The sequence below is a fragment of the Salvelinus namaycush genome, chromosome 38, assembly GCF_016432855.1.
Source record: "Salvelinus namaycush isolate Seneca chromosome 38, SaNama_1.0, whole genome shotgun sequence".
Lineage (NCBI taxonomy): Eukaryota > Metazoa > Chordata > Actinopteri > Salmoniformes > Salmonidae > Salvelinus > Salvelinus namaycush.
The window spans coordinates 5,945,349-5,971,992 of NC_052344.1; the positions used below are offsets into that span (position 1 = coordinate 5,945,349).

The 26,644-nt window shown below is 44.3% G+C and overlaps 2 protein-coding genes and 1 long non-coding RNA gene across 4 annotated transcripts; 2 read left to right on the forward strand and 1 right to left on the reverse strand.

Annotated features, from left to right (window-relative positions):
* LOC120031799 (solute carrier family 13 member 4-like) lies at window positions 1-16,941 on the forward strand. Its single transcript, XM_038977619.1, has 15 exons — window positions 1-315; window positions 3,304-3,432; window positions 6,459-6,595; window positions 6,722-6,903; window positions 7,003-7,057; window positions 7,178-7,211; window positions 7,309-7,404; window positions 8,881-9,065; window positions 12,311-12,430; window positions 12,545-12,646; window positions 12,789-12,890; window positions 13,061-13,295; window positions 14,165-14,326; window positions 14,692-14,829; window positions 15,466-16,941. The coding sequence occupies exons 1-15, from the start codon at window positions 193-195 to the stop codon at window positions 15,601-15,603; spliced, it is 1,938 nt and encodes a 645-aa protein (XP_038833547.1). The 5' UTR covers window positions 1-192; the 3' UTR covers window positions 15,604-16,941.
* On the forward strand, window positions 7,002-7,385 carry LOC120032223. The gene is made up of 3 exons (XR_005473798.1): window positions 7,002-7,057; window positions 7,178-7,211; window positions 7,309-7,385. It is a non-coding gene; the product is annotated as an uncharacterized LOC120032223 (long non-coding RNA).
* LOC120032222 (cytochrome c oxidase assembly factor 6 homolog) lies at window positions 16,771-22,206 on the reverse strand. 2 transcript variants are annotated; one of them, XM_038978211.1, is made up of 3 exons: window positions 22,072-22,206; window positions 17,721-17,886; window positions 16,771-17,472 (listed from the first exon to the last, which is right to left on the reverse strand). In XM_038978211.1, exons 2-3 carry the CDS (start codon window positions 17,862-17,864, stop codon window positions 17,371-17,373), a joined length of 246 nt encoding a protein of 81 aa, XP_038834139.1. In that variant the 5' UTR covers window positions 17,865-17,886; window positions 22,072-22,206; the 3' UTR covers window positions 16,771-17,370. The 2 variants fall into 2 exon arrangements, with proteins under 2 accessions (XP_038834139.1, XP_038834140.1); XM_038978212.1 differs by lacking the exon at window positions 22,072-22,206 and adding an exon at window positions 21,405-21,426.
* Between the last annotated feature and the right edge of the window lie 4,438 nt (window positions 22,207-26,644).

The window sequence follows — 26,644 nt, forward strand, 5'->3', positions numbered from 1 at the left end:
CCAAACAAGCAGAACCTGCTAGGACCAACCAACTGCAAATAGAAACTCCAGTTTTCACTTCAGAAGGAGACATTTAAAGGGATTTTTATTTAACTTTCATTAAGACTTCATGTCACGCCAAAAAAAACGTTAAAAGGGACAAAACAAGCCAGCTTCTCTGCGCTGAGACCGAACACAGGCGAGCACTCCCCGATGAGGCTGGAGGCCGCGGCAAGGATGGACCTTATCAAGAAGCTATGGAGAGCACGCAAGCTGATCCTGGTGGTGCTGATCCCACTGTCGCTGCTGCCGCTGCCCCTCATCCACCCCACCAGCGTGAGTACCCGACTTCATCATATCATATCACTAGCATGACTAATATTGCGCATGGGTAGGCTATCTGCTTTGTTCTTCCGAGTTGGCGTACAGTACATGAAGCAGAATAAAATTGGGGGTGAGAAGAGCTATCGGTGTCTTTATGATTATATTTAGTCATAATACATAACCACAGTGCAAATATTTCGATTTACCTCATATTCCAATAATGCTTTACTAATGGTGACTTGTTTTACGCATTTTTTACGCAACCGGCGTCTGTGCGTAAAGTGCACCATTCCGCGTGTTTACACTTCACAGTAGGGTGCATTGTTGTACAACGGTTGGCACCACAGGCGGCAGGGAGAAAGGGAATCTGTGCCAAGCTATTAGGTTATATAACTCAGCTCAGCTATGTGGGGACGGATCTGGTCGTTCTGTTTGCGTGGAACCACCTGCGGTTCCAGAATGCCCTCTCACCAATTACAGAATTTGTCAAGTTCAGAGAGGGATAGAACAATGGAGCATGTGGTCAGCTGCAGCTACAGAACCCATCATGCTCTGTTTTCCTGTGTCAGCCTGAGAGAGTTGTAGTAATATGCCTTTCTGGGTTCAAACCCGGAGTTTTTACTCCGGGACTGTGTTAGCCCACTGAACTAAAGCCTAGTCTTCAGGGTACTTATTCATTATGATCTAAATCGCTAAACTGATCCTAGATCAGCACTCCTAGTCGGAGACGCTTTATGAATCCCGGCCCTGGTCTCAGGCAAGGGATCCTCCTTCTCTCTGATAGTATGAACTCAGCTCCTTGGGGATTGAGTCAGGAGCAAATCATGTCTAATGAGTAGATTAACTGACCCAACAGAGTTCAGAGATTATCAGTAGAGATCATCATATGAGGGAATGCAAACAGTGTTTCCTTTTAATCATCGCTGTTTCTCCAGAGGAAGATAAGGGCTGAATTGAACTAATGAGTGAATCCAGTCTTGCTGTAGTCATCTGAAAGAAATCTCACTGTCAACACTGATGAACGGTTATCCAGATGAATTATCTTTATAAAAGCATTTGGCCTCGATGAAGAGATAACACGAATGTCTGAAAAGCCATCTTCTTGTCATTAATCTCGTCACTCACTTAAGGGTCATGTTGAGTCATGGTCCGAAAGGCGAAGTGACCATGCAACCTCCAGATGTGGATAGAAACTGTCTGCTGAGTCACCTTTGACCTCTTGACAACTGCTTGCTCATTGCAGTGAAATATCCCACAGTCCATCCATACACATGACACATTGGAGAAACAAATTGAGCAATTGACCATTCAGAAACATATTTCCCTGCTATCTAACCAAATGAAACGCTTTCAGTAAATAAGAGATACCCCATGATCGCCTCAATAACCCAGTTCTCTGATGAAACTGAAAAAAGGATTAGATTCTGAGTGAGTTTATTGATTCATTGAAAGTCCATCCATTGCATGGCAGTTCTCCACTGTGTGACAACCTCTGATCAATAATCTCTCAGGATCACTGATTGTCTCTGTCCCCAGTCACCTGAATGACCGAGATCTGACTTCACATCCCGTATCTGACAAACACTAACTACTGGGAGACAGTCAGATCACCTGGGGACACTTTCCCTGTGTCCAAAGTACATTATTACTGTATAACAGCCTGTATATTTATCTAGATCACAGAAAGGGGGTGTTGTGTTCCCACCTGGGGCGGTGTGGTCAGGACTGGGCATGTCCAGTAGGGCACATGTGGAGAACATGCCCAGGCAGGTGCTAGTGGCCAGGGTTGATGGCTGCTGCCTCAAAGGTACCATGGAGAGGCCAAATAGTCTCTGTGTGATACACAACAGTATTCAACATTGTTTTCAATGAGCGGTTACCCTACCAGTGTGTGTGTGTGTGTGTTCATTGCTGGACAGTCCAACGGTGTGTGTGTATGTATAGCTGGTATATTGCCAGACCCCTCACCTCGCTGGCTAGACAACCTCTACTCAACCGGGAGTTACACGATACGCTAGTCAGACAAGTGCCTGACACATCACCTGTATGCCACATATTATGGGAAGGGAAATTTCCAAGGCTTCCTCACTTATGCATGATAAGCTACCGCTGGTTTAATGTACAATGTGACCACCACTGTTGGTCCCGTGGGAGTACTGTACGTTACCCCTCTACCTATACCTAGGGTAACAAAGGACCCTTCAATGTGGTGAGATAGATATGCGCAGCTCACTAATGGAGAAGGTCAAAGATATTCATTGACTCGACAAGCTCAGTGTCTTAAAAAACGATCCAGTTACTCATCTGTTTTTGACGGAAAGCTGCCTCAAGTTTCCGGAAAGCAAAAAGGTTAAACAGGTACATTTGAATGAATGACTTAACAAATCCCATTTTGATTAAACTGTTAGATTGGAATTTGGATTGGCTCTTTCACAAACTGAGCACATTCTCCATTGTTTCCATGGCAAATAAATGGTGTTGAAATGTGAATAAGGAACACGGCGGTTCGGTCTCTGGATAACTTTGGAACTGATAGATGCACACACACGCGCTACATGTTAATGTTTTTAAATGTATGTCAATTGTAAAGTCTTTTGCCTGTGATGTATTTTTCGTTATGTGTCAGATCCCAGTAAGGCTAGCTGTCCCCATTGGTGTCGGGTAACGGGGATCCTAATAAATCAAATGAAAAATCTAAATCACTTTCTTTCAGGGAACAGTATTATTGCACTCCAATAAACCCTAGTGGAATAAACTCAGACAAATGAACCCTGACAATATGTGGAACCTAGCAATGCGTTTGTTTGACCAGAAATTCACAGAAAGTTTAGCATTGACATATATTAAATAATTGACCATGCTTTTATGATAAGAAACGTTAGAATACAATACAGGCATAAATGTATGATGTTTGGCCCTTAGCAAACTGCATTGTTGCACAAAAGCCCAATCCCTTGTCTCTTCCCTATGTCTCACCCCCCGTGTCTCTGTCCCCTGTAGGAGGCCTGTTGTGCGTACGTGTTGATAGTGACAGCAGTGTACTGGGTGTCAGAGGCTGTACCCCTTGGAGCTGCTGCCCTCGTACCTGCCTTCCTATACCCACTGTTCGGAGTGCTCAAGTCCAGCGAGGTCAGTAAACTATCACTCACTCTACTCTCTCTCACTCTCTCACTCTGCTAAGGGCACTGAGGACCAGGAGCGCGTGCGCGCACACACACACACACACACACACACACACACACTGAACAAAAACAGAAACAGAAACGCAACATGCAACAATTTCAAATGTTTTACTGAGTTACAGTTCATATAAGGAAGTCAGTCATTCGAAATATATTCATTAGGCCCTAATCTATGGATTCACATGACTTGGTCACAGATAACTTAAAAAAAAAAAAGTAGGGGCGTGGATCAGAAAACCAGTCAGTATCTGGTGTGACCACCATTTGCCTCATGCAGCGTGACACGTCTCCTTCACATAGAGTTGATCAGGCTGTTGATTGTGTCCTGTGGAATGTTGTCCCACTCCTCTTCAATGGCTGTGTGAAGTTCCTGTATATTGGCGGGAACTGGATCACGGCTGTCATACGCGTTAATCCAGAGCATCCCAAACAGGCTCAATGGGTGACATGTCTGGTGAGTATGCAGGCCATGGAAGAACTGGGACATTTTCAGCTTCCAGGAATTGTGCACAGATCCTTGCAACATGGGGCTGTGCATTATCATGCTGAAACACGAGTTGATGGCGGCGGATGAATGGCACGACAATGGGCCTCCGGATCTCGTCAGAATATCCCTCTGCATTCAAATTGCCATCGATAAAATGCAGTTGTGTTCATTGCCCTAGCATATGCCTGCCCATACCATATCCTCACCACCACAATGGGGCACTCTGTTGACAACATTGACATCAGCAAACCGCTCGCCCACACAACATCATACACATGGTCGGCGTTTGTGAGGCCGCTTGGACGTACTGACAAATTCTCTCGGTTTATGGTAGAGAAATTAACATTAAATTATCTGGCAACAGCTCTGGTGGACATTCCTGCAGTCAGAACGACAATTGCACGCTCCCTCAAAACTTGAGACATCTGTGGCACTGTTCTGTGTGACAAAACTGCACAGTTTATAGTGGCCTTTTATTGTCCCCAGCACAAAGTGCACCTGTGTAATGATCATGGTGTTTAATCAGCTTCTTAATATGCAACACCTGTCAGGTAGATTGATTATCTTGGCAAAGGAGAAATGTTCACCAACAGGGATGTAAACACATTTAAGCATTTTGTGCATATGGAATATTTCTGGGATCTTTTATTTCAGCTCATGAAACATGGGACCAATACTTTACATCTTGCATTTATTTTATTTTTGTTCAGTGTACAAACACACAAATTCAAACCAAAAATATTCCTTTTCTCATAATTCTTGTTCAACTGTAAATACGGTAATCTGAGCACCTGACTCCCACTACGGCCGAATTAACTTATTTTTTATTTATTTATTTAACTATGCATGTCAGTTAAGAACAAATTCTTATTTACAATGACGGCCTACCAAAAGGCAAAAGGCCCCCTGCAGGGACGGGATTAGAAATAAAAATAGATTAAATAAAAATCTAGGACAAACACACACAGTTACATGTGTGGACCAGATGGATGTGTAGCATATGGAGGGATGCTTTCTAGGAAGAACCTGAGAAGTCCTGTCCCATTGCTTTGTAATGCCTCTGTGATGACTGAAAGGGAAGTAGGTTGACCCAATCCCATTCTGGGGAAACAAAAGAAAACTCAGCATTGTTGTTGACACCTGGTTTACACTCGCTAACTCGCTAAATGTAGCCTCATGGGTGAACTAACAACCACAGACGATGTCCTTGTACAGCACCTTCTAAAGTGTTTCTAAAGGCTTCATGAAGTCTTAAAAGTTATCCTTCATTCATTATCCTTAGTCTGACCTTTCACCTATACTGTAAATTCACCATCCTCCTCTCTTGTTATGTGAAGAGACCGTCATGATGTCACAGACCCATGTAAACAGGTGAGTGACTCACTCGTTCTGATAACCTGACATGATCAGATCATCAGTTATCACGAGGTGTCTGTATGCTAACGTCTTATATAATACAGGAAGCATGGTCGTCAGAACCTCTCTGGTCGTCTCCAGTGAAGCACTTATCACTGAGATGATGGCCTCATGTACTGATCAGAGTAACCCATTAACCCCTGCTGGGCAGGAAATGGTCTGTCATTAAACCAACCCCAAGTGGTCCCAATGACCACCATTAATGGTTCTCTCTCCTCACTATCAGTGTTACATAAAAAAATAACCACTGATTCGCTCATGTGATCTGATCGCATGGACAAAACCTGCCAAAGCAGGCTGTTAATGTTATTATAAGCTCTTGTAATTGTGTTTGGTAAATATCCACGTTTTTCTCTGATGACTAGACTTGTGTACTGTACTTAGTGCAGCTCTCTCACACCTCACCTTGCCTCGCCAATGGGATTGCTTTACCTCAGTTTTAACCTGGCACAAACAAGAAGGTGTTACGTGTAAAACCTTCCCCCTGCCCACTCTCGTGCCGTGCTATGATTTTTGGGTCACATTTTTAGTTCGTATGCCACCAATTGCAAATATTTGGAAAGGAGCAAAGCTCAGACGTGTTGATCCAACTGATCCATCTGAGCCCATCCTGGAGTACAGTATGTTCTTCTCAGAACTCAACCGGTTCTGATTAAAAATGAGAACTGGACAGAGACTGGAGAGAAGGAATATCTAGTCTAGTTCCAATAATCACAAGAGGTCAGTTCTCTGTAGTTAGAGGTCATGACCTGTGGTGGTATACAACAATATACTGACTAGTGACCATGACATAAACAACTCAGATTAACGGGGGGGGGGGGGGGGGGGGAGCGACAACGTATGCAAATACAGGATTTTCTTTTACAAACATGAACATAGAGGTCAAAGTAAAAAAAAAATGTTTTTAAATGAATCCAGGTGTGGCATATAATCAGAATGAATGAACAGAAAAACCCTAAAGTGCTATAGCTTTGCAATGACGCCAAGTTTGAGTGTGAGCCACATGTAAGGATTGAGTGTATATGTACGTATAGAGTGCTATAAATACTGTGTGGTTGTCTTCGGTACAGGTAGCTGCAGAGTACTGTAAGGACACCACCCTGCTGCTGATGGGGGTGATCTGTCTGGCGGCCTCCATAGAGAAATGGAACCTCCACAAACGCATCGCTTTACGTATGGTCATGATTGCTGGAGCCAAGCCTGGCATGTAAGTACGCAGCTACCATAACACACTTGTGCGTGCACACAGGCGCACACACAAGCACATATCAATCAATTACACACATACACTCACACACCCTCAACTTCTCCTCTCTCCTGTGTGTATTCTCAGGTTGGTGCTGGGTTTCATGTGCTGTACGGTCTTCCTGTCCATGTGGCTCAGTAACACCTCCACTACTGCCATGGTGATGCCCATCGCTGAGGCCGTCCTGCAGCAACTCATCAGCACCGGCGTGGCCGACACCCAGGAAGACTCCGAAACCGTCGAGGCCACCGAGGACGACTGCCTCAGCGGTATGGCTGCCCTTTCACTGCCTGCAGTAAACATCTCAGTGACATGATAAATTGTACATCACTATAATCGTTAAACGGTTTTATTTTGCTCCTTTGCAGACAAGGAAGAGAATCTAGAAAAGAACCAACTAGAGCGTCTGTATCGCAGAGACAGGTAAGACCTGAGGAGCTTTGAGACAATCACTGAAGAATCACATACAATACAGTCTTGCAGTCCACATCATGAAAACAACTGCAGTGTTATACTTTTGAACGTGCTGTGTTTTATCCACAGCTGCGTGAAGCAGGAGCTCTGCACTCTGACTGAGGTGAGAACATAAACCTTTGTAAATCTGTGTAAGAATATCTGTTGTTTCATTCTTTTACTTCAACGTTAATTCTCCATTGTGTGTTTCGTTCTCTCAGTTGCCGACTGTGGAGGCTAACGGGACTGGTAGGAAGGCCAGTAAGGCCAGTCTGGGCCAGTTGTCCCTAAAGCAGACCAACGGACACCTGCCATCGGTCAGTAGACACACTCACTACACCCAGAGCTATAACTAGGGTCTGAGTTTTAGTGAAGCTCGGAAAGGCAGGTCTTAGTGGTTAGAGCGCTGGGCCAGTAACAGAAAGGTTGCTAGATCGAATCCCCGAGCTGAGAAGGTCAAAATTTGTCTTTCTGCCCCTAAACAAGGCAGTTAACCCACTGTTCCCTGGTAGGCCGTCATTGTAAATAAGAATTTGTTCTTAACTGACTTGCCTAGTTAAATAAAGGTAAAATACAATATATACAAATAAATAACCCCCCTCCCAATATTTAAAAAAAAAGTTACATTTATTGCTATTTGGAAAACAGCAAAAACGAGCAAAAATGACCCCAGACATTATCACCTTGGCTGCTATAGGTTAATTCACCTTAATCAATCTACAAACACATTTGTAATGTTATACCCCTGAAAGGAAATAAATTATCAACAGCCACACTGTTTTAGGAGCCTACTCTCTGTAAAGCAACATTTTTATGAGAACTTAGTATCCTTGGGACGTCCCTACCCCATTGAGTTGACATTTAAAATGGTTAAGGTTAGGGTTAGATAGGGGTTTTGGTTAAGGTTAGGAGGGGGTTAGGTTTAGGGTATGGACATACCAAGGATCCCAAATAGCAATGGTTCATTAATACTAGCCAAAGCCCTTCAATGCAATATAAGTCTCTGCTTGCAGCTAGCCACCTGACTGACTTATCTACATCACAGGAGGTTGGTGGCATCTTAATTGGGTAGGACGGGCTGGTGGTAATGGCTGGAGTGGAATTAGTGTAATGTTATCAAATAAAACAACTCCACTATCACATGGTGTTTGATTCCATTCGCTCCGTTCCAGACATCATTATGAGCCGTTCTCCCCTCACCAGCCTCCACTGATCTACATAGCTATACATATCTATAAGCGACTACCAGTTGTGCACTCATTCTCAGAAAGTCGTGTTTTGTTTCTTTGGGGATGTCTGTAGACACGGCAGGAGTCGCAGGACCATTTTAAAACTGCCTTTTGACAGGCGTCTCGCAAACACACTGTCAGCAGCGTCTACAGTTTTGCCTACTTCTCTAGTGAGCCGGCTCCGAGCTGGGGCAGTTCGTTTCACGTCTCAGGCCCTCAGTCTGTGCCGCGAGAGGGCGGAGTTAGTCGTTTTGAGAGAGTGGTCAATGTGCTGCTAAAAAAAGGCAAATCCAGGAAGCAAATCCAGAAGACGCATGCGACCATAACTAACAAACCACTGTTCATGATTCCACTCATTCGCAAAGAAGCAGGCTCAATGAAAACTCAGTCAGATCAAGAATATAAGCGTTCTGAGCTTTGACCAACGCTGGGAGCTATATTTAGATGTTGACCCGTCATTTATTTTCTTTATTGTGTACAAAATATATATGTATATACATGTATATGTTTTTTTCCCCCCCCACAAACAGTGACTCACTATACTTGCTCCTCTCTCTGTTCTAGACAGCGATCAGCATCCCAGAGCCAAAGAAGGAGAAGGAGAGCAAGGACTCTCGCTACCCCACCAAGAGAGATCATATGATCTGTAAATGTCTGTCTCTCAGCATCACGTACGCAGCCACCATCGGAGGCCTCATCACCATCACCGGCACCTCCACCAACCTTATCTTCGCCGAACAGTTCAACAAGTAAGCTTACCATTACCATACACTGCATTGAATGCAGTTCAATAGGTACAATACCCGGTAAATACCTCATGGCCTATCAATACACTATCAGACAAATATCCCATGTGTAACAGTGTTGCCAACCTGGGCTCGAACCAGAGACCCTCTGAACATATCAAAAACAGGCACCCACGAAGCATCGTTACCTATCGCTCCACAAAAGCCACGGCCCTTGCAGAGCAAGGGGGGAAAAACGTTCAAAGTCTCCGAGCAAATGACGTCACCAATTGAAACGCTACCAGTGTGCACCGCTAACTAGCTAGCCAGTTCACACTGGTCACACATGGTCTATTAATATCAACTAAATACAGTACCACACATTGCTCACTAATATATACAATACCTGACTAATCCCTGTCACTATCATCCAAATAACAATCTGTCATTTCTGTCTCAGTGAAACTTAAATGGATAAAGATAGTTGAATAGATGAATTATACCAATGTTCCCTCTAATTTGTGGGAGCACTGAGCAAAGTTTAGATCTTGTGAGTGGAAACGTGAACATTGTGAGAATTTTGTGCAACTTCCGGCACGCGTTTACAGTGAACACTGAGGCTGTACCCTTAGAGTTTTAGACAGTAGCCAATAGGCTATTGTGGCTATTTGAGCATAATGTAGCATTTTAACATTTTCATAACATAACATTTTCACATGGAAATAGCTTTTGATTTCGATGATATAGCCTATAGTAGCCTATATGTGGTGTTGAATGCAGGCATACATTACATGAAACTTTTAAAAACTTTTTTACATTATGAAGGGTTTTACATTAATTAATGATTTTTTACTTGGTCTGTAACACCATGGGCCAAATAGCTGACTGTAAATTGCACTGTATTGTGTTGTATGATGCAAGAAACCCCTTTACAAAATCAAATGAATTATTATTACCCGAGAATTAGACAATGTCGGCTACCCATCTGCCTATTGGCTTATTTGCATATTCAAGCCTGTCTCAAAATGAAACACTGCCCCTTTAATTAAGACATAAGCTTTTTATGTGAATGGCTTTTTAAAGACCGCTTGAAATGTAGCTTACACGTTTTGTGCTCTTGTAGTTAGCAGTAACTCCCCATTGCTGACCTATACTTATCTATAACTGGCATAAGAACTCGCTAACTAGCAAAGAATATCAACAAACGTGCACACGCGCGGGCTCTGATCTGAACTGATCTGAAGACCGCTGGTGGTCTACCCCCGCCAATAGAATTCTACTCCGTTGCGCTCTGGCTCTGCCAACAACAAAATCACACACTCAATCTTGCAAAGTTAGATTTGTTTTGGTTTGTTGCATTGAAACGGTCCTAATTGAAATGTTGATTCGATCATAGCTCAAACTAATCATGCAAATTCGGCGAATTTCAATCTCGTGTGTCCCTCCTCCGCATGGCATTTCTTCTGTGCCGCAGGCCTGGAGGAAATGCGCGTCACCAGCGCAGTTTAGAGGGAACATAGAATGATACATGTCATGTTTAACTCAGTGACAGAGGGTGTCAGGGTCCATAGGAAACAAAAGGACAAAGAGGCCTGGGATTGATGGATTGAAGGATTGGTGTAAACCCTCTCAACAATCCCACAAAGCCGATTTCCTGGGCACTTTAATAAACCAGCTAGGCTAAGCCAGGAAAAATGGACTCTTTTCATGTAAAAGTAACTGACTGTAAATATCAGACTTACTTCTCACCCTGTCTATCCCCCTCCTTCCCTCCCTTCCCAGCGCAAGTAAAATATGTGAGTCAGTATTTAGTAACTCCTTCATGTGTAGCTCTGTCAAACTTGGGCCCAGATTGGTAAAGGACAGCTCTGTGAGTCAAGGGGTTTGCTGGTGATCCCCCAAAAGACGATTTATTGTCTGAGTAGCTATAACAGGTCCACACTAGTGAAACCTAACCCTGTAGGCATTTTTATCCTGCTACTGCGGGAACAGAGAGTTCCAACAGAGAGTAATGTTCACAACAACACCAGACCAGACCCATCCTCTTAAACACCGGTTGGCAGATTTTGTCAAAGCAATCAATAGTCTGCTAAATTATTTTGTATTATTTTGTATTATTAGTATTATATTATATTGATAGTCAAATGTGGTAATACAAATAATTAATGATACTCAATATATTCTGCCTTAGACCAGACTCCAAAAGATTCCCTCAACATCAATAGTCATTACTTCAGGATTTTGACAATTAAGCTTATTATCTACTTCCCCAGAGTCAGATGTACTCATGAATACCATTTTTATGTCTGCACACAGAGACATAAAATTGATATCTACGAGTCCATCTGACTGTGTGTGTGTAAACAGGACCTTGGCCGGTACTTCCACATGTAAAAAGGAATGAAAGCCCTCAATAACCCTTGACCGCAGACAGTGTGGGGGGGGGGGGGGGGGGGGGGGGGGGGCAGATATCAAACAGCAGAGCAAGTATACGAAGAAGAAGCAGCGAGTCAGCTTGTCTTTCAGCAAACAGAGATATCACCATATCACTGCCCACTTTTGACAACTACTAGATATCCTTCCACATAGGCCATAGAGGCAGAAAATAGACCTGAACGTATTCATTGTGTGGTCAATGACCTGCAGATGTCCTGTTCTGATCATGATCAAAAGAAAAGGGTTGATGGTTAGTTTCTGCTGGTTCTAAGGTTGTAGTAGTGGCCCCTCCTTGAGTCTGTAATGACTTGTGATACTGAGGGTAGCCCTAGTGGGTCTTCAAACCCAGAACTACAATTTCCCGTAATTCCATCAGATGCTCCATTGGGTTCTGGGGGAGATGTATGAGATAAGATACTAACGAGACTAGTGAAGTCTCCACCCCTCTAAAAGGAAACTCTAAACCAAAGCCCATCCACTTCCAAAAATGTTCTGCTCGAAATCTTTGCTTGAAATCCAAGCCCACATTTTAAGCACAACCTTCACCCAACCCTGATGCATCTAAATAACCAGTGGCAGAAAACACCGGAACAACTGTTGCTCTTTAGTCGTCGCATCCATTTGGTCTGTCCACGAGAGATTAACCTGCAACTAGTAGTCCATCACCATAGACATGACACCAAAAGGTCAGATTCTGAACCTCTTGGCGAGATTGCTGGTGTTGCACTATGAGGACAATACCCTTACCGATTGTGAGATGCACTTGGTTCAACGTTAACCATGCTCTCTGTATCTCCTCCCATCACTAACTATTCTCTCTCTCCCCCTTGCAGTCGCTACCCGGATGCGAAGGTGATCAACTTTGGGACCTGGTTCATCTTCAGTTTCCCCATCGCGATCATCATGCTGCTGCTGACCTGGGTCTGGCTGCACTTCCTCTTCCTCGGCTGCAAGTAAGCACCTCGCGCGCATGCGAAATGGAGGACGACACGCACACAGGAACACACAGACACACGTTGTGCAGATATCTCCGTGATATTAACCTAACCGTGTTGTTGTGTGTCCAGTTTCAGGGAGACATGCTCGTTGAGTAAAAAACGGAAGACGAGGAGAGAGATGCTGTCAGAGAGGAAGATCCACGACGAGTACATAAAGCTTGGGCCCATCAGGTGATTTTTAGACTCGTTTGCCAGTTACAGCTGGGACAAGAAACTAGCCGTACAACCAACCATGTTTGAGGACTAATTGACGGTACAAAAGCTGAAGGAAAACAATAAAACTGACCTGTCTGTTGTTTCCTCTGTGCTGTAGCTACCCAGAGGTGGTGACAGGAGTGTTCTTCGTCCTGATGACTCTGCTGTGGTTCACCAGAGAACCAGGCTTCGTACCCGGGTGGACGTCGCTGTTCGAGAAGTACGTAGCCACCCGTTTGTAGTGTACTATCAAAGGGGGGGAAATGGCGCACTATTATCGGAATAGGGTGCCATTTCAAATGCAGTCTATCTCATTGAGACTATCGTTGAATAAGGAAGGTTACGTTTTTTTTAAACGCCGTTGTTAAATGTTGTGTTTTGTTTCCGCAGGAAAGGCTACAGGACCGACGCCACTGTCTCTGTGCTACTGGGCTTCTTGCTCTTCCTCATCCCGGCCCGCCGGCCCTTCTCTCGGGCCCCCAGAACCACAGCAGGGGACGGCTCTGCAGAAAGAGACCCAGACCCCATGACCCCCATGATCACCTGGAAGGACTTCCAGAATCTCATGCCCTGGGAGATCGTCATCCTTGTGGGAGGGGGCTACGCCTTGGCTGCTGGCTGCAAGGTACCAGGTTATACAGTATACTGTACAAACAACAACAGGGCAGATTGCTTAGGATGAAAAACATCTCAAACGGCCTAGTTCATGCTGCAAGGTAACATACAGGAGCTTTAATATGGATACTAGGCTATATACACTATACCAGGGTTTCTTCAACGATAGTTCGGAACACAAAGTGGGCCCTGGGCATGTGAGAGGTGGGTCGCGAGTACATCTATAATCACACACTATTTCATCCTAATTTGGGTCAATAGAGGACGATTTGGGTCACGGGAGGACGGTCAATGTCTCATTTGGGTCCCGATTTGAAAAGGTTTTACAACCAAATCTCTATGTAAATGGGATGTTTTATAAGGTTCCAGACACTTTTTTTGTTATTTCACGTTTTTGAGAAACTTACCCCAAACAGCAAATCACTTCCTAATTCTCGTTGTGTAGTATGGGGGCCCTGAAAAAACATAAACAAAGGCTCCAAAAACACCCAAATACATCCTTTTAGAAATGACAAGTTCTTTAGATGTGGTACACATGAAACTTTTTATTTTATTTTTTATTTAACTAGGCAAGTCAGTTAAGAACAAATTCTTATTTAGAGTGACGGCCGTGGGTTAACTGCCTTGTTCAGGGGCAGAACGACAGATTTTTACCTTGTCAGCTCGGGGATTCGATCTAGCAACCTTTTGGTTACTGGCCCAACGCTCTAACCACTAGGCTACCTGCCGCCCCAATGCGGGTTACAGTATATACTGTATACACGTTACTGTATGAGCTATTAAGTTGCGTCACAATCTATATTACATACATTCAGCGTGGTGTGTGTCTGATCGTGTTGTGTGTGTGTGTGTGTCTGGTCATTGTGTGTGTTTGTTCAGGTGTCAGGGCTGAGTGTGTGGATCGGCAGACAGCTGGAGCCGATGAGTGGTCTCCCCCCGTGGATGGTCACGCTGCTGGCCTGCCTGCTCGTCTCCGCAGTTACAGAGTTCGCCAGCAACCCCGCCACTCTCACCGTGTTCCTACCTATCCTCTCTGCTCTGGTAAGAATAACAGTCATTCTCTGTCAATCTTCTCTACCTTTCCTCTGGATCGTCTCTGGTAAGAAGCACACTCTCTGCTCTAGAGAGAACCACAGTCGTTGTCTATTCTCTCTTTCCTAACTATCCCCTCTATCCCTGAGAGCCCGTGAAGAAGATCCGAAGCCCCATCCTTCAATTTCTCAGCTCGATTCTCAGTGTCCTCAAATAGCCTACACACTTCTACTCTCGTCTCTCAACATCAACACAACCATCTGCTCACCTCCTCTCTCTGTGCCACTGTCAATGTTATTGAAAACACTCCGAGACACCCTGTTCCTTTGCCTGACACTCAGTTATGTGACCTCTGTCCTCTCCCTCCCTCTCAGTCGGAGACCCTGCAGATCAACCCTCTCCACACACTCATCCCCGCCACCATGTGTGTGTCATTTGGGGTCATGCTGCCCGTCGGGAACCCCCCCAACGCCATAGTGTTCAGTTACGGACACGTGCAGATCAGTGACATGGTGAGACACAAACACAAACACATAAGCACCAACCCCACTGGGACGGGACGGCACAGCGCCAAGCAGAATCAAAGGCCGTTATTGCAATAACACGCAATTCTGCAAGTTTGTATGTAACAGTCCTATTATACAAGATTATAACAGATTTATTTAATAGTCATAATACCTTCTAATGACCAGCAATCAGTCACTATAACTAGAGCCCTGTGTTCTTCGCAATCATGTGACATGCCTGGATTTGAGCCTTTTTATTTACAGCTTTTTCATCAAACTGTCTGCGTTTTCTTTTTATATCAGGTGGTCCAGCACCATCCTCAGACAATTGATTTCATTTTTTGGTGTAATTCTCATTTCTGGATAAATGCAAGTTTTATCGTCACATACTCAAGTACATTGAAATGCTTCATCTGCAAGCTCTACCCAACAGTGCCGTAATCAATATCAAAATAGTATAACTAATAAAAAATATATAGAATAAAGAAGACATGAGAAATAAGAGGACTTGCTAAGTCACATAATTGCAGAAAACACAGGGCCTTAAATAGAACACAGAGGCTAAGGCACATACTGTAGCTCCTCAATGATGAGTGAGAGAACAAGCACATCTTTCTTACCCTGTGTTGTTGTCCGTCTCAGGTGAAGGCAGGTTTTGGGGTGAATCTGATTGGTGTTCTAGTGGTGATGCTGGCCATAATGACCTGGGGCGTGCCCCTCTTCAACCTGACTGAGTTCCCAGAATGGGCCATCGACAGGAACGTCACTGGCAGCTTATAACCACGTGGGGGCGTGAGAGTGCAGACAGTCACGGAGAGAGAGAGAGAGAGGCAGAGCGGAAGAATGCAGAAGACGTCTCTAAACAGAGACACTCGCCGTCTCTTTTACTGTAAATGCCAAATTGAAAGGGACTGAGGCTTATTCCTTCAGCCGGGCTGGTAACGTCTGCGAATCGGACAGGTTGGGGAAGACTGAGTGGAAGAAGCAACACAAGGGAGGAGACACAGAGGCTGCATTTTCGTAGGCGGCCCAATTCAGATTTTTTTTACTTTTTTACCACTAATTGGTATTTTGACCAATCAAGATCAGATATTTTGCCAATAATTGCACAAAATATCTGAATTGGGTTGCCTGTGTAAACGCAGCCAAAGTAACATGGAATAGACTCCGACTCGAGTCAATGGATCATATTGCCTTTTACTCCATATTACTGTATGTTGCTGTAAATGTTACTTTTTATAGATGTTCTAATCTCTCCACCCCATATAGCCCACCAAAAAAACATTGAATCACATGACGAGACACAGCATACTGTATGTCACACATAAAATTCCTAAAGGTTTAGCTAGCACAATAACCACAAAAACAGTATTCTATGCATATGGCGTCGCTAATTAGAATCCTACTCTAGATTTACAGTAGTATACAATCGTCATGGTGTTACATACTGTGTCCCTACTGTTAGTGTGCTGAAATACCCTATATAGTGCACTACTATTGACCAGAGACATAGAGAATAAGGTGTCAAGACAGATAATAGAAACCAGAGAAAACTGCAGAGTAAAGTGCCTCTCCAATCAACAGCCAAATCAGAGCTGTCTGTCGCTATGACTACAGAGCAAAGTGTACATAATTGTAGACCATGACTTGTATAAAATGCTTTATATTTTTTGAACCAATTGAAATGTAATTGTGTGCCTTTTCTGTACTTTATTCACTGTCGTCGTGAGAATGTAGGCCTACAAGTTGCACAAGTTCGTACGTTGTGGTTTTAGAAGACGGCTCTAGAACCTTTGTAAATACACGCCAACTTGTAATATAAAAGGATGTGCCCCGTGTCAAACCAATCCAATGAAGTGTGACATTCATGAATGACACTAACGTAGTCGTTCCACTCGTATTCAACTCACCCAGAATAGGCCTAGACACATGGAAATGAAACCAATGTCATGAAATAACAATGAACTCGTGACTCATCTTTATTGAACGCGACAAATCACACACACACATACTGTCACGGTCTATTCGTAAATAAAGAATATCTGCATCCATCTTTGACAATAGCATGAGTTAGAGATGATTCGGTGGTTAGACTGTCCATTACGGAGCAGTTGATTTGTTTAGTTGATATTATGTCAAATAAAAGCATTGTCACACCACATACAACCACTTGACGTTGTATTGAGAGAGCAGAGAGACACAGAGAAAGCCTGTAGAACCATGTCAGCGACGTTGACAGCACTCGCCGTGGTTACGTCACCACACACCTGTCCCTGTGTGACGTAGGTATGGTCACTAGTCTGAGACAAGGAGTGACCAAGTTAAGTGCACACTTGGGAAGAAGCTTGAGAATCTGACCGCAGCCCGTAGGTGACATCTACCCCGGCGTGTTCAGGTCCAGGTGTGAGGTCACTGACCTCCAGCAGCTGTCGTCACTGGGAGGCATAGCGGGATTGTGCTCTAGTGTCCAGTGACAGTCCACTGCTGTCCATCCTCAACCAGGAGGCCCCTGGAAGCCCTCTCAGTCTTCTGACCAGTGGCTACTGGCTAGGACTGTGACTCTTTAGGCCCGTCAGCAGGCTCAAAGCCCTCCGTCTGCATCTTCTCCTTATACTTCAAGAAGTCTCTCCTCTTGGTGAAGTATTTCACCTGTCAGGATCAACGTGAGATAGGATGTATTTGAGCAGGACCAGGCTTGGTGACCACAGTGAATTTACTAATGTAGCTAAATCAGAGCACGGAATAAGGGAATTAGACTACCATGAATAGAAGCAGGGCTTTATATACAAACATTCTAGATCTAGCCTCCCTCTCTGGCTACCTCTGAGACAGTCTGTCATATTCAACAGAGTAACAGGTAGGTTACCGCTAGACTGAGACCAGACAGGGAGACTCACCCACTGAGCAGGACAGCTCGCCTCAAACTCTTTCTGGAACTTCTCACAGGAGGCGGCATTGTCCTGGTTATCATCAAGGCACTTCCACAGCTCGTCCCTAGCGCCCCAGCACGCTTTTCTCTGGTTCGAGTTAGGGGCTGACATCGCTGGGCTAGGGGGAAATTTACTAAAACAACGAGAGGAGAAAACAGGTTCAGTCAACCACATGGCACAATCTGCAATTTCAACAGCCTGACCCTGCCACTTTGTTTGGTAAGGTCAGAGATGGGGCTGGGGAAATATAATCACTCCTCTACAGTGCATTCGGAAAGTATTCAGAAGCCTTGACTTTTTCCACATCTTGTTACGTTACAGCCTTATTCTAAAATGGATTAAATCGTTTATTTTCCTCATCAATCTATACACAATACCCCACAATGACAAAGCAAAAACAAGCTTAGAAATCTATAAAAAATGTAAAACTGAAATACCACATTTACATAAGTATTCAGACCCTTCACTCAGTACTTTGTTGAAGCACCTTTGGCAAGGATTACAGCCTCGAGTCTTCATAGGGTATGACAAGCTTGGCACACCTGTATTTGGGGAGTTTCTCCCATTCTCCCATCCCATTCTCCCACAGCTATTGTCAGGTCTCAGGTTCGATCTGATTCAAGTCCAGGCTCTGGATGGGCCACTCAAGGACATTGAGACTTGTCCCAAAGCCACTCCTGCGTTGTCTTGGCTGTGTGCTTAGGGTCATTGTCCTGTTGGAAGGTGAACCTTCACCCCACAGTCTGAGGTCCTGAGCACTCTGGAGCAGGTTTTCATCAAGGATCTCTCTGTACTTTGCTCCGTTCATCTTTCCCTTGATCCTGACTAGTCTCCCAGTCCCTGCTGCTGAAAAACATCCCACAGCATAATGCTGCCACCACCATGCTTCACTGTAGGGAAGGTGCAAAGGTTTCCTCCAGACGCGACGCTTGGCATTCAGGCTACAGAGTTCAAACTTGGTTTCATCAGATCAGAGAATCTTGTTTCTCATGGTCAGAGTCCTTTAGCAGGCTGTCATGTGCCTTTTACTGAGGAGTGGCTAACCCAGACGACGCTGGGCCAATTGTGTGCCGCCATACCGGACCCCCGATCACGGCCGGTTGTGATACAACCAGGGATCGAACCAGGGTCTGTAGTGACGCCTCTAGCACTGAGATGCAGTGTCTTAGACCGCTGCGCCACTTGGGAGGCTTCCGTCTGGCCACTCTACCATGAAGGCCTGATTGGTGGAGTGCTGCAGAGATGGTTGTCCTTCTGGAAGGTTCGCCCATCTCCACAGAGGAACTTTAGAGCTCTGTCAGAGTGACCATCAGGTTCTTGGTCACCTCCCTGACCAAGGCCCTTCTCCCCTGATTGCTCAGTTTGGCCTTGCGGCCAGCTCTAGGAAGAGTCTTGGTGATTCCAAACTTCTTCCATTGAACAATGATGGAGGCCACTGTGTTCTTGGGGATCTTCAATGCTGCAGAAATGTTTTGGTACCCCTCCCCAGATCTGTGCCTCGACACAATCCTGTCTCGTAGCTCTACGGACAATTCCTTCGATCTCATGGCTTGGTTTCTGCTCTGACAGGCACTGCCAACTGTGGGACCTTATATAGACAGGTGTGTGCCTTTCCAAATCATCTCCAATCAATTGAATTTACCACAGGTGGACTCCAATCAAGTTGTAGAAACATCTCAATGATGATCAATAGAAACAGGATGCATCTGAGCTCAATTTCAAGTCTCATAGCAAAAGGTCTGAATACTTATGTAAATAAGTATTTGTCATTATGTAATTTGGCTTTGTCACTCAGTGCTGCCCACTCTCAAAGAGAAACTCAAATTGAAGGCCATCCTGGGTACTGCAGGCTTCCATTAGCAACTCAATTATCCTCATAACTACTTCTGTGTGTGATTTGAAAATAATCGGTTCAAGGAATCGGTTTCATAATTATTTAGACACTGAAGCATTTTTCTTCTTTTGGCTCTGTACTCCAAAAGTTTGGATTTGAAATAAAACAATGACTGAGGTTAAAGTGCAGAATGTCAGCTTTAATTTCAGAGCCTTTCCATACATATCATTTACAGCACTTTTTGTACATAGTCCCCTCCATTTTAGGGGAGCAAAGGTATTAGGAAAAATTCACTTATGTGTATTAAAGCAGTTCAAAGTTTAGTATTTGTTCCCATATTCATAGCACACAATGACGACATCAAGAATGTGACACTACGAATTTGTTGGATAAATATGCTGTTTGTTTGGGCTGTAATTTCAGATTTTGTACCCAATAGAAATGAATGTTCACTTTTATTGTAAATAAGAATATAATATGTTTCTAAACACTTCTACATTAAATGTGGATGTCACCATCACGGATAATCCTGAATGAATTATGAATAATGATGAGTGAGAAAATTAGACACACAAGTATCATACACCTCAAAAATGCTAACATCCCATTATTGTAATGGTGAGAGGTTAGCATGTCTTATTGGTACCATGATTGTCTTCAAATTATGTGACAAATGCAAATGATTTGGTCCTATGTCAAGTGTACGTAGACGGCAGGGATATCATATGCCAGCTGACCCAAAATGCCGCAATTGTGGTGAACATGCACCCGAATTTATATAGTGTCCTGTTCGGCTCAAGGAGACGGAAGTGTCTAGAATAAGGGCTGTCCAGCATGTCGCCTTTCCAGAGGCGTTGAGAAGAGTGGAAGAAAAGAGTAAAGTTGAAGAACTAATGTTAGTAGGAGTAGGGACGCCAGATAATATTCTTTGTCAACAGAGGGATCCTGACATGTTGCATGTGAAGAAGTTGGACTTTGTAGCATTTATTTCATTGGTTATCAACTGCAAAGCGCACACAGAGAGGAAATCAGAGGAAAAAAAGAGTCATCGTTGTGAGTGCAGTGTTTCTTTGTGACTCGGGGATTTTACAGCAGAGGCACCCTGTCGATGAATGCTCCGTCCTCACTGCCACCTGAGACTGTTTAGGGATGTGATTTTTACTGTGACTGAAGGAGTGATGTTTTTTTTTGTATTTTCTATGATGCAGGGTTCCCTCCCTGTTAGTGAGCATCACTCTACTGATAATCCATCCACGTGACAGGTGTGGGATATCAAAAATCGAATTAAACAGCACGATCATTACACATGTGCACCTTGTGCTGGGGAGAATAAAGGCCACCAAATGTGCAGTTTTGTCACACAACGCCACAAGTTGAGGGAGCTGGCGATTGGCATGTTGACTACATTAATGTCCACCAGAGCTGTTGCCAGAGAATTGAATGTTAATTTATCTAGCATAAGCTGCCTCCAACATAATTTTAGAGAATTTGGCTGCATGTCCAAGCAGCATCACAGCCACAGCACACGTGTATGGCGTTGTGTGGGTGAGTGGTTTGCTCAGAGTGCCCCATGATGGTGGTAGGGTTATGGTATGGGCGGGTATAAGCTACAGACAACAAACACAATTGCATTTTAGATGCCAATTTGAATGCACAGAGATACCGTGACGAGATCCTGAGGCCCATTGTAGTGCCATTCATCTGCTACCATCGCCTCATGTTTCAGCATGATAATGCACGGCCCCGTGACGCAAGGATCTGTACACACTTCCTGGAAGCTGAAAATGTCCCAGTTCTTCCATGGCCTGCGTACTCACCAGACATGTCACCCACCGAGTGTGTTTGGGATTCTCTGGATCGACGTGTAGACAGCGCGTTCCAGTTCCTGCCAATATCCAGCAACTTCGCACAGATATTGAAGAGGAGTGGGGCAACATTCCCCAGGCCATAATCAACAGCCTGATCAACTCTACGTGAAGCAGATGTTTTCACGCTGCATGAGGCAAATCAAATGGTTGTCACATCAGATACGGACTGATTTTCTGATCCACGCCCCTACCTTTTTTCAACTGATGCTTATCTGTATTCCCGGTCACGTGAAATCGTTAGATTGCGGCCTATTGAATTCATTTCAATTTACTGATTCCCTTATATGAACTCAGAAAAATATTTGTAATTGTTGCCTTTATTTTTGTTCAGACTACAAGCTGGCGAACTCTATTATAATCAGTGACGCAAAAACCAACGCACACATATCCCTTTTATCCTGCAGCCCTCATATTCTACAGCCTCCGACAAAGGTAAAGAGAGACTATCAGTTATTAGAGACTAGTTTTATTCCTCGAGAATCAAGCTCCAACCTTACAGATTGTGCCTTACTAGCTGACTAAAGTTAGCTAGCTAATCTGTTTCCAAACCCAAGCCAAACTATTATCAAATAAGCTAGCTAGCTAATGCGCCCACGTTATAATCTTGACAACTCACCATGAATGTTTATATCACTACTCCGGTATGAATAGTTTGTTCAATAATGCCAAAAGAGCATTTAACTGATTACATTTTTAGTTGTGTAACATGCTTCCACAGTACATTCAAGGGCAGCTGCTTGTGGAGTAAGGACTTTCGTCGCATCTCAGTGACGCAAAAGTTCGGGGGTTTTTTCACCATAGAGAATGACAAAGGCCTCTGGTAGCCAAAAGGCTATATTATCACAGAGTTTCGAAACCCAGAGGCACAACATCGAGAGACTTCCGGGAACGTCGCGAAACAGACCAAACAGACCAGGCCGGGGTTTGGGGTTTGAGAAGTCATTGAGAGGAATTAACAATTATTTCTTAGTTGTTAATTGTCTCGAAATCTAAAGGCACGACCTAGATTCCAGTGCATGTCTTAAGCAGTTTAAAATTGTATTACTCCAACCTCATGATCCCTAATAACTATAAATGCATTCAAAAATGAGTTCTCTATCTATCTCTATGTTTTCCCCCCTCATTTTGGGGGAGTGCATTGAGATGCCGCTAGGTGGCACACTTCACACAGTAATCTCATGTTCTCACAGAAACAGGTGATGTTTGACAAAATTTAAGTTTCTCATGTGATACAACAAGCAAGGAGGGAGACAAACAATATTTAATTATAAAACACTTTTAAAAGTCTTCTTCAAATTCCCTCTGCATTCCGCTACAACTGTGGCAAAGCAATTCACTTTAAAAGTCTTCTTCAAATTCCCTCTGCGTTCCGCCACAACCGTGGCAAAGCAATTAACTTTTGTTTTGAACACAAAGTGTCATGTTTGGGGCAAATGCAAATCACAACACAACACATAACTGAGTACCACTCTCCATATTCAAGCATAGTGGTGGCTGCGTCATGTTATGGGTATGCTTGTAATCGTTAAGGACTGGGGAGCTTTTCAGGATAAAAAAAATAAGGAAAACTGCTTTCCACCAGACACTGGGAGATTCATTCACATTTCAGCAGGTCAATAAACTAAAACACAAGGCCAAATCTACACTGGCGTTGCTTACCAAGAAGACAGTAAATGTTCCTGAGTGGCTGAGTTACAGTTTTGACTTAAATCTGCTTGAAAATCTATGGCAAGACCTGAAAATGGTTGTCTAGCAATGATCAACAACACATTTCACAGAGCTTGAAGAATTTTGAAAAGAATAATGGGCAAATGTTGCACAATCCAGGTGTGGAAAGCTTTTAGAGACTTACGCAAAAATCGCTAACATGTATTGACTCAAGGGGTTAAATACTTATCTAATCAAGATATATTAGTGTTTTATTTTATATTTTTTACAAATGTTAGAATTTTTCTTCCTCTTTGACATTGCGGAGTATTTTGTTAAGATTGTTGACAACATTTGGATGAAGTCAAGGGGTGTGAATACTTTCTGAAGGCACTGCACTCTTAAATCTCGACCGGGTACAGCCAGAGGACTGGCAACCCCTCGGAGCCTAGTTCCTCTCTAGGTTTCTTCCTACATTCCTGCCCTCTACTGAGTTTCTCCACGGTGCTTCTGCCTCTGCATTGCTTTCTCTTTGGGGTTTTAGGCTGGGTGTCTGCCGATGTAAAAATGGCTTTATAAAAATGCATTTGATTGATTGATTCTGTGCCTAAAGTTACATTGGCCCTCCAGGTTCGACAGTATTGTCAAATCAAAGACAACACTGTGGGCCACTGCAGGTCATATGCAAAACAAATAATTTAGGGCAAAGTGCAGTTGGTCAGTCTTTCATGGATGGGAACTGACAGAATAAAGGATGAGGGGAGGAGGGAATAGGCACACGGGTGCTTTTACGGAACACTGCCCCTGCTCTGAGAGTGGATATAATAGGCCTGCCTGGTGCCTTGTTTCCATGGAGCCCAGCAACAATCCATTTCAGGGTGTCAGACTGAGGAAGGCTGCAATCCCACACACTGAAGTAAACTCTCAACTCACAAAAATTCTCAAAACACATTCGAGACCACAATGTGATTGCAGAATCACCCAGCTGCAAAACATCTAATTCCTGCAGAACATTTTATTCAACATTTAAGCTCCTGCTTTGTTGTTGGTTCTGCCTTCTCTCTGGAGCAGTAACTGTAAGAACTGCAAACATCCAAGAAATAAGGCATGCGAAATGGCAAGCAGGGCCAAATGGCACTTGGATTCCCTGCCGCCTTCTCTCTCTCTCTCTCTTTTTCTTTATCTCTCTCTCTCTGTCTCTCTCTCTCTCTCTCTCCGTCTCTCTCTCTCTGTCTCTCTCTCTCTCTCTGTCTCTCACTCAGATGCACACACACACACACACACACACACTCTCTGGCCGTTGCTGCTAGAGCTTCATGTAAGTTAGTAGCTCTAAACACTGCATGCAGCTCTTAGCCAGGGTATAAGAGATACTCAGAGGGCTATTGTGGAGAGGAATGTCATTGAATCAGAGGCTCACTGTGAGTTCCCAGGAAGTCCTTTGTGAGATGTGACACCTGAAGAAAAAAGGAGAGCTGCTTTAAAAAAGAGAATAGCTGAATACTACAGTATGCCATTAATAACGCACGGCGCTAGAGCAGAAGGGCTTTAATGTCTTAGGAATTAAGAAGAATCAAGATCATAGAAAGGCTATGCATTCCTCCTCATTTCAATATATCTTAATGTCAAAGTTCAGGCTGTATGTGTCGGTCTAGCTCTTCAGCAAATTGTTGAGGGATATTGCAGTGTGCTTGCCTGTTCTCCAGCTGCGTGAGGGTCATACTGGTTTGACATGGCCTTACCCTTCTATTAGCCCGTTGCTAGGAAACCCTGGACCTCCAGCTGATTGACTATTGGCTTTCATACAGCGTTAGGACTTAGCAAACACTAGAGTAAGTCCATATGCATATCACTGAACATGTAAAGGTTAAAGTTTTTTACCAGGCTCTGGATCACCAGCAGAGCAGGGAAATATGATTGATAGCTCATCATATGAGAGGCCTATGCATCTCCCGCTGCCTCTTGATAAAGCACACCACAGGCTTGGCTCTTCCCTCAGTTTTATGTGAAAATATGTTCATGCATACGTGCCTGTGTGTGTGTGTGTGTGTGTGTGTTCTTTCTGTGTTAGTGGACCAGGGGTCTGGTTGTCTCCGGTCTTTGTTTTACCCGTAGAGGGAGGTGGAGACAGGAGGGTTGACTAGTACTGACTTGCTACTCTCTGGTTCTGTGGTCCAGATGAAAGCCTTGCCACGCACCGCTCTCCTCTCTCTGGGCTCACGGAAGCCTGATTTCACATGGGAGAGACTGGCTAGAATGCCACACGACGGCCTTTGAGGATGACTGAAGGAGCTCTGTGTTGCTTCTGCTGCTGTTGATTCACAGACGGTTGCTCCACTCTGGCTGCTGTCTCTGTGGCTGCCTGTCCCACTGGTTGTTGTCTCAGCCCTCTGGCAGCTCTCTGTTCCACTGAGGGAGCTGTAGGGGAGGACAAAGACCCACACAGAGGGACTGGACTGTCACCGTGAGGTTAATGTCTTTTCTCAGTCAGACATCTCTCTGGTGTATGACTAACTGAAGGCTGGTTACATGAAGGCTGGTTATGACTAACTGAAGGCCCGTTACAGGAAGCAGACTGAGTCTGTGGGGGCTTTTAGAGGGTTTTGTACAGATGTAGTGCTCCCTCCTGCCTCCTTGAGTTAGAGCGGTGATGGAGTATAGCAAAAACGCTGTATTGACTTATCCTGTAGTTGAAAAGAGTTTAATCACGCTTTTTGGTAAGGTTACATAACTCAATCAAAAACGGCATCGCCTGAGAGGACGTTGCCGTGTGCAGCCAGCCAGTGAGCAGCACAGCCACAGACAGAGAAGACAGACAGCGAGGTGGGTGTGTGTGTGTTTATGTGTATGTGTGCAGCCACGTACAATGAGTTGACAGCGAGGGGTGTGTGCTGTTGCCAGCTAGCACGCACACCTAGCTGTGAGTGGCTGAGACAAGCATTGATCCGTTGAGGTTATGCAACGGGGTGTCCGGGAATATTGAACTTCAGGCACGACAGTTGGCTGTCAATGATGTTGACATTCGGCTACAACCTAGCAGGGTGTCATGGAAACAGGGCTGAGGCAGTTGAGGAAACAACATCAGCAGGGAGAGAGAAGATTCAGGTTTTCTTAGAGGCCATGAAGGCAGAGGAAGAGAGGAAGATACCATGGGAAGCCATTGTTACAGACAGAGGACACTAAAAAGACCCAACAGAACCGTGTCAAATTCTAGTCTGAGTACCTGACTTTTACTACTAATGCTTCTATGCGTGTAACAGGAAGAAGCACTGAATGCATACAGTGGGGAAGATATGATGCTGTGCTTTACTGAAGGCTTGACATTGATTAGCAGAATACTGGTAGTAACTAAACAAGAAACCGCCGACGCCTAAGCTGGTCAAATCCAGGGGGAATCCTCTTCGTTGACAAACAGTCTTATGTTAGTCTGGCTGTTTGTGTCCCTCTTTCTCTCCCATGGTTTGTGTGTTTGTTTACCACAGGTAACTGTATCGCAGGTGCGGTGAGGTCAGCTAGGGAGATAGCAGTGTTCTACCATTGTC